The sequence below is a fragment of the Macaca thibetana genome, chromosome 14, assembly GCF_024542745.1.
Source record: "Macaca thibetana thibetana isolate TM-01 chromosome 14, ASM2454274v1, whole genome shotgun sequence".
In the NCBI taxonomy this organism is placed as follows: domain Eukaryota; kingdom Metazoa; phylum Chordata; class Mammalia; order Primates; family Cercopithecidae; genus Macaca; species Macaca thibetana.
Genome location: NC_065591.1, coordinates 16,810,111 through 16,818,573, shown reverse-complemented (window position 1 = coordinate 16,818,573; position 8,463 = coordinate 16,810,111). Strand labels below are relative to the sequence as shown.

Sequence of the window (8,463 nt, the reverse complement as noted above, 5' to 3'; positions counted from 1 at the left end):
ATCATACTAGAGTCAACATGCCATGGTCTTGAATCAGTTTGGTAATTTACTTTATCCCTAACTGGATACAAATATTTAAGTATTAACAAAATGTGTTTACTGAGAAAATATTCTAATAAAAAATGTAGGTATAAACCAGACTTTGAAAGTAACTAAAACATGCTCTTTAATTCAGATTTTTAGTCAATCAATCACAGAAATGAAGAGATCCCTTTCCTGGTGAATACATTCTTTAAAGCCTTCTTTACTTCCTTATTCCTGAGGCTGTAGATCAGAGGATTCAACATGGGGATCACCACTGTGTAGAATACAGAAGCCACTTTGTCCCGATTCAGGGAGTAGCTGGAGCTAGGTCTCAGGTAAGTATAGATGGAGGTGGTGTAGAACAGAATTATGGCTGTCAGGTGAGAGGCACACGTGGAGAAAGCTCTGTGCCTCCCCTCGCCTGAATGCATAGAAAAAATGGAGAAGAGAACATATGAGTAGGACGTGAGGATGACAAGCAGAGTCCCCACAATATTCACACCAGCAAAAGTAGAACTTATGCTTTCTTTCAGGATTGTGTCAGAACAAGAGAGCTTGAAAAGTGGGGGGCTGTCACAGAAGAAGTGATGGATGACATTGGAGCCACAGAATGGCAAACTGCTGACATGACTTGTGTTGACCATGGAGTTCAGCAACCCTGCAGCAAAAGCCCCGGCTGCCATTTTTAGGCAGACTGTCCTGGACATGATCAAGGAGTAAAGCAGTGGGCGACATATGGCCACGTACCGGTCATAGGCCATTAACCCAAAGAGGATGCATTCGGTTGTCGCCAGGGCGATAAAGAAGTACATCTGTAGGAAGCAGCCAGCAAAAGAGATGGTTTTCTTCTCTGATAATAAGTCTGCCAACATCTTTGGGGTGATGGTGGTTGAGTAACAAACGTCCACAAAGGACAGGTTAGCCAGGAAGAAATACATGGGTGTGTGAAGCCAGGAATCGATCCTGATTAGGAGGATCATCCCGATATTCCCCAGTACTGTAAGTGTGTAAATCACAAGAAAAAACAGAAAAAGGATAATCTGAAGCTCCAGTGTGTCTGCTAATCCTAATAGGATGAACTCAGTCAGTGAGGTATAATTTTTTCTGGTCATTTATGAGAAATATATTTTGTGTAAACTTTGTATTAGCTGCAAATATTTTCCTCTCTAAAAGTTTACAAACAAAAAAAGAAGTGTTGATAGGACAGTCACATATGGCAAAGAAATAAACAAAAACCTAGAATAATATGTCATAATTACTGGACTAACTGAAGTAAGAGGAATATTAGAGGACCCATGGATAAGCATTTGCATGTAATAAATGATTGATTGTATTGAACTGGAGTTGTAGGTTTCTCAAATCACTGGCTCAAGTCCACATACTCTATTTCTGCAAAGGCAAATACTTTGTTCTATTGTTTCCATGCTAGTCCACATCCAAAATGTAAAATAATAAAAATATTCTTGTTAAAATTTCTCCCATTCTTAGAGCTGGTATGTGAATTTAGCTCAAATACATTTTTTAAAAATTTTTTCCAAACCACTCTGTACATTCTTAAACTCTAAAATTCATACTTTATCTCTTGAGAATGGCTTATGTGTAGCCCTAAACAGCAAAAACAGTGACCATTTCAAATAATCAATATTTTGACATCTATTGTATCTTTAAAAATAGTTTAGCAAAGTTTTAAAAGCAAATCAAATGATTGTTATACTACAATGTCCATTATGAATGTAATTCCAAGAAGCAGTCAACAGGGTACCTATCCACCTTACTTAATAACATTACCAAATCTTTAAAACTTCCTCCTCAGATGGCTACTTACCTACGTAATTATTATTTTCCTTTTTTACAGAGGTTCTTATTTGGAACTTAAAAATAAAAGGAGAAACATTAATTTAAAAAATGCAATGGAAAATTGAATTATCTATTGGTAAAATCTTAAGATGCCTTATGATTAAATACATGTTACGGCACTTGTATTTTGTTTTTCTCCAAGAAGACAAGAGAACCATTGGGAGTAGATTATTGCTATTAATTACAGAGTCAATTCTCTACAGGCAGGAGCTTTGTCTCAAAACAATACTAAATATAATGATCACATATAGATGTATGGAATCAGACATTATGAAAGTCTTACATCATAAAGTGGTTTGTGATCTCTGGAAAATAAATACTTTTCAATTGTCTGTCTACACTGACTCTCTCTCTTTGTATTTTTAGCTTATTTTAAGTGCATGACTAAACTATCATTCTCTCCCTGTGCCATTTCAGTGTGTGTGTGCCCCTTGCTTTTTGTAGGTGTGAGCTAAAATTCAGCTATGTTCCTGTGTAAAGGTAGTGAGAAAGGATAGTTAATAAATATCTATTGTATGATGTTTAAACAAATGCTAGACCCTGAGCACATAGGACAATAGATTTAAAAATTAATAAATATTTATGATTTTGAAATAACGTTGGTTTTTGCAGTTATTATTTGTGATTCTGATCCTGCAAAGAGATGAAGCTATAGATTTGCTAGATCTGCTGTGGTTGTAAGTCACCTGAGGCCTCTCCAGACATGCTTAATTGTGATTCCATTGAACTTCGTTCCTTTATAGATTACCCAGTCTTAAGTATGTCTTTATTAGCAGTGTGAGAATGGGCTAACACAATGCCATTAAGAACTATGCCATGATTGATAACTACTAATTATATTTTCAATATGTATTTGGTTATACATATAAGAATACCTAACTTAAGAAATGAAAGTATGTGGAATAATTAAAATTGGAGCAAACTCAACTGTGAATTAAGAGAGACAGAGAAAACACAATACAGTCTCAATACATGAATTTTGTTAGAAACAAGGAGAGAAGAAAATACTATGTAAAAAGAAGAGATCAATGTTATTAAACCCTACAAATGCAAGGACTGAAAAATTAGAAAGAACTAGCAGTTTTCACTGAGGTTTTGAAAGGAGTTTATTCAGGAAGAAGCAGAAAGAACAATGAATAAAAATATTTTAATTCATGAATGTTTAAATGGGTACAATATGGCCTTAGAAAGCATTAATTTCTTAAAGCCAGATTTGTTGTGGTATAGCTTTCCTAGAAAAATCTTTCACTCTGAAGTTTACAGTTTGATGAGATTTGACAACACATACAGTCTTGTAACCACTAATTCAATTAAGACAGAATATTTCATTTAGCCCCATAAATTCCATATATTTCTCTATATTTAATTCCTCTCCTTCCTCTAGTCCCTGACAATCACGGGGAAACCATGGATGTGATTTCTGTAATTCTCTTCCCCTTTGTAGAGTATGATCTAAGCGAAATCATACAGCTTGTAGCCTTTCAAATCAGGCTTTCATCCCTACTATGTTTTGAAATTCAGCCATGTTGTTGTTTTTATCACTTTACTTTTTTCGGGTTTTTTTTTTTTTTTTTGCTTTTATAAAAAGGAAACATCCAAAAGCAATGGACTTAATGGTGGACTACTAAGTAGTTGTCCATTGCCTTATGTAACACTAATTGATAGAAAATGAGATTGTTTCTAAATAAGAGCCATGATAAATAAAGCTTATCTTTGTATCTATATATTTTTAAAATTTCTCTTGGGTAATAACTGGAAGTCTATTGGATCATATGGGAAGTATAAGCTATTTAAGAGACTCACAAACTTTTACAACATTGTACTGTGCTGTATCAACACAGCAATATCTGGGAGTTCCCGTTGCTCCATATTATTACCAGCCCTTGGCATTTTCTTTCTTTTAAATTTTTGACCTAGTCTAATAGGTGTGTCATTATTTCCCTTTGTGGTTTTAATCTGAATTTCCCTAACAACTAATCATTGTAAACATTTTATATGTTTGCTTGCTATCTCTATTTTTTGTTGTTTTCGTAAAATGTCTGTGAAATTTTTCTCTTTGGTTGTTGGTTTCATTGTTTTTTCATAGTTCCTTTTATATCCTGGATACAAGTCCTTTAATGCATATGCACTTTGACAATGCATGTTTTCATTTCATGCCTTTACTTTGCAGTTTTTTGACAGTAGCTTTTTATTAGCAGATGGTAATTTCGATTAAGTGAAGCAAATATGTAGATACAAAGACAAGCTTTATTTATAATGGCTCTTATTTGGAAACAATCTCATTTTCTATCAATTAGTGTTACATAAGGGAATGGACTACTACTTTGTAGTCCATGATTAAGTCCATTGTTTTGGACTTTTCTTTTTTATAAAGGCAAATAAAAACCCACAAAAAACAAATTAAGTGATAAAAGCAACAACATAGTTCAATTTTAAAACATCACAGTAAGGATGAAAGCCTTGAAAGGCTACAAGCTGTATGATTTCTCTTAGATCATATTCTATGAAGGGGAAAAGAATTACAGAAATCACATCTGTGGTTTCCCAGTGGTTAGCAGGGACTAGAGGAAGGAGAGGAATTAAATATAAAGAAGTATAATGGAATTTATGAGGCTTTACTTATGTGTTTGTGTTTTCTTGTGTCATATCTAAGAAATATTTTCCTAACCCCAGGTCAAAAACATTTTCCTCTGTTTTTTTTTTTTTAACAGTTTTCTGTTGTTTCAAGTTTTAAATTAGGTCTATCATTTTCCCCTATATTTGAATATGCAGTTTAATAAAGGATTTGTAGTTTACTTCTTCCTTCCTTCCTTTTTTCTTTCTTTTTTCCTTTAATTTTAACCAAAAATTAATTTTCAATTTATCCACTACTTTTTTTCAAACCACCATCATTTTTATATAGATTTACTTTGGTATTTTGTGAAATTGTTTTGGCTATATATATGTGGATCCATTTCTGAACTCTATGCTGTTCTTGATTACTGTAGATTTATAATTCAATTATATTTTGTTAGTTTTAGTGTACAATAAATTATTTTTACTGTACTCATCACATTACACTATCAAAAACTTTTAAGATTTCTGTTAAACATTTTCTATTAATGTTACTTATTTTTATTTAAAACATTAAATACATAATTATCAAATTAACATATTAGATATTCCCATGTGTTGACTTCATATGTGTACATATTATTTAATGATTATCACAATCAAATACATTAACATATGCATATCGTTATACACTGTATTTTAACTATCCAGAACTTGTATATCTTGTAAATGAAAGATTATACCCTTTCATTAACATCTACCCATTCTCCTCCACATTCCCTCGGAGAGCGTATAACACCTTTCTATTCGGTTTCTATGAATTCAACTTGTTTAGATACCACACACACGTGTGATCATACAGTATTTGTCTTTCTGTGCCTGACTTATTGCATTTAGTCTAATGCCCTCCAGGTTCATCAGTATAGTTGAAAGTGTCAGGATTTCCTCCTTTTATGTCACTGAATAATATTTCATTGTATGCCTATACCACACTTTCTTTCTCCATTTATCCACTGATAGACACTTAGGTTGTTTCCATATGTTGGCTACTGTGACGAATGGTGCAGTGAATGTTGGAGTGCTGATATCTCTCTGAAATTCTGCTTTCACTTCATTGGATGTATACCATAAAGGAGACTGCTGGATTACATGGTAGTTCTATTTGTACCTTTAAGTGGAACATTTAAGTTGCTTTCCTTAATGGCTGTACTTGCTTACATTCCCACCAACAGCATATAAGGGTTCTCTTTTTTCGCATCCTTGCCAACCCTTCTTAGCTTTTGTTTCTTGGGAAATGTGGTATATGTACACCATGGAATCATATGCAGCCATACAAAGGACAAAATAGTAATCCATGATGTTCACATGCTTTAATTTCTTTATCCAGTCCACCACTGATGAGTATGTATAATAGTTTGATTTAATTTGTTCGCTATTGTGAACAGTGCTATGATGAACATAAGTTTACATGTGTTGTTTTGGTAAAATAATTTATATTCCTTTGGATATACACTCAATAATGGGATTGCTGGATTGAATGCTAGCTCTGTTTTAAATTCTTTGAAAAGTTTCCAAACTGCTTTCCACAATGTTTGAACTAATTTTCATTCCCATGAGCAGTGTATAAATATACCCTTTTCTCCACAGCCTCACGAACAGCTGTCATTTTTTGACTTTTTAGTAATGGCCATTCTGAGTTGTGTGAGATGGTATCTCATTGTGGTTTTGATTTACATTTCTCTAATCATTAGTGATGTTGAGTACTTTTTATATGCTGGTTGGCTGCATGTATGTCTTCTTTTGAGACATGTCTTTTCAAGTCCTTTGCCCATGTTTTAATGGAGGTGTTTATTTTTTGCTGGTTGATTTGTGTAAGTTCCTTATAGATGTTGGATATTACACTTTTGCCAGATGCATAGCTTGCAATATTTTCTGTCATTCTGTAGGTTGCCTGCTTACTTTGTTTATAGTTTCTTTTGCTATACAGAAGATCTTTAGTTTAATTAGGCCCTACTTTTCTATTTTTGTTTTTGTGGTAGTTGTCTTTGGAGACTTGACCATGAAATCTTTGCCCAGGCCTATGGCCAGAATACTATTTTCTAGGCTTTCTTCAAGTTATTTAAAAAGAGTTTTGGGTTTTACATTCAAGTCTTTAATCCATCTTGATATATCTATATTTTTGGAATGTGGTAACATTAAACAATCGAGCAAAAGTAAACACAAGGAAACTTACAAAATCATAAAACAAATGAGATAGTACAGTAAAGAGACAAAAATATCCTTATTCAATTCATAAGAAAGTATTCAGCAAGCATTGTCAGATTCCAAAGACAGAAGGGAATTAGAAAATCACATCCAATATAATAATTAAGAGTTTTAAAATACTTTTACAAGTTAAATTTATTTTAGGTTAAATAAAATTTTAAAATACACTCGGAACATTTTTACATAAATGCATTGAACTACTTTTAGGATTCAAACAGTCCGTTTTAGGCCAACTCAGTTTGGCTGCAAGAAAATATGATTGTTTTTATGAAATTCACCTGAATGACCTCTTTATGACAGTCTATAATGTGTGCCGTGTCCACATCTCAGATGATGAGAACATCACCACTTCTATCTGGTATAACTTACAGCAGCAAAGGCAAAGACCATGAAAATTTTTCCTTCAGAAACTCCAGATAAGTATGGCTGTCTCTTTAGGAAGCACTGGTTCTCGTTCAGTTTCCTCTGCATGTCTACGAAGCCAACTCCCTATCTCCCTATTCATAATGCTTAGCTTTAATATTAATATTGATTTCAATTTACTTTTATTTTATTCTAACTAATAAAGGTTTCTGTATACAGAAAATTGATGAACGTATTTAAAGAAAATACCAGATTTATTCAGTGACCATTAATCTACCTCTTTTGAAAGTATACACCGATTCAACTCTGTAACACCTAAATGTGTGTGCCTGTGGCTTGTGGCTTGTGTGTATGTGTTAATCTAGCAAAGAGAAAGGAAGAATAGGGTGGCTTAGTTCACTGGGGCTGCAATAATAAAATACCTTAGGCTGGGTAATTTATAAGTAACAGAAATGTATTGCTCACAGTTTTGAAGGCTGGGGAATTCCAGGATCAAAGAATTAGCAGATTTGGTGCTTGACGTCTTCTCTGCTTCGAAGGTGGTGTCTCCTTGCTGTTTCCTGACATGGCAGAAGGGGTAAACAGCTCTCTCACACTACTTTTGTAAGGTCACTAATTCCACTCATGAGGGCTTCATCCTCATGATTTAATCACCACCTAGAGAATCTACCTGTTAATATTATCACATTGGTAATTAAGTTTCAATGTATAAATTTTAAGGGGAACATTCAGGCCATAGCAGAGGGGCTAAAAAAAACTTGTGAGTAATAAATGAGAACGGAAGAAGAGCTGTAATTGATGCATTCTGATAGGACAGTAGCTTTTCTAATAGTTCATTTCTGTAAAAATTAACATGAATACTTTAATGAATGTAGGTTTGTATGGAGAGACAGAAAAGGTGGAGAAATCAGTGTCTGTTAACACTACAGTCTTAAAATTTGATTTAAGCAACCCGCCAAGTAACAATATGACCACCTAAAAAGGGGAATTATATTTTAATTCAAAATGTTTCTATTGTATGTGATATTTAACAATCTGTTACAGATAATAAATGAGAAAAATATGAAAAATGGATAATCAAAATATTGTATATGGACAGTATCATGTGACATTGTGGCTTTGGTTTCTAAACACTTAACCCCTTTCTTCATGTAGTCAAGATATAATTAAAATAAGCCCCTAATTATGAGAACTCAGTGAAGATTTAGAATGATTATAAAGTAAAGGTCCCTTGGTCTTTTATCAGTTTGAGTAGTTTGCTTTATCCCTAACTGCATACAGATATTTGAGTATTGGCAGAATGTATTTAATGAGAAAATATTCTAATAAGAAATGTAGGCATGAACTAGAATTTGAAAGTAACTAAAATATGCTCTTTAGTTCAGATTTTTAGTCAAACAA

At 33.3% G+C, this 8,463-nt stretch overlaps 1 protein-coding gene across 1 annotated transcript; it reads right to left on the bottom strand.

Annotated features, from left to right (window-relative positions):
• Positions 1-191: 191 nt before the first annotated feature.
• LOC126936136 (olfactory receptor 5F1) lies at positions 192-1,136 on the bottom strand. Its single transcript, XM_050758587.1, has one exon. It carries the CDS (start codon positions 1,134-1,136, stop codon positions 192-194), a length of 945 nt encoding a protein of 314 aa, XP_050614544.1.
• Positions 1,137-8,463: the final 7,327 nt, after the last annotated feature.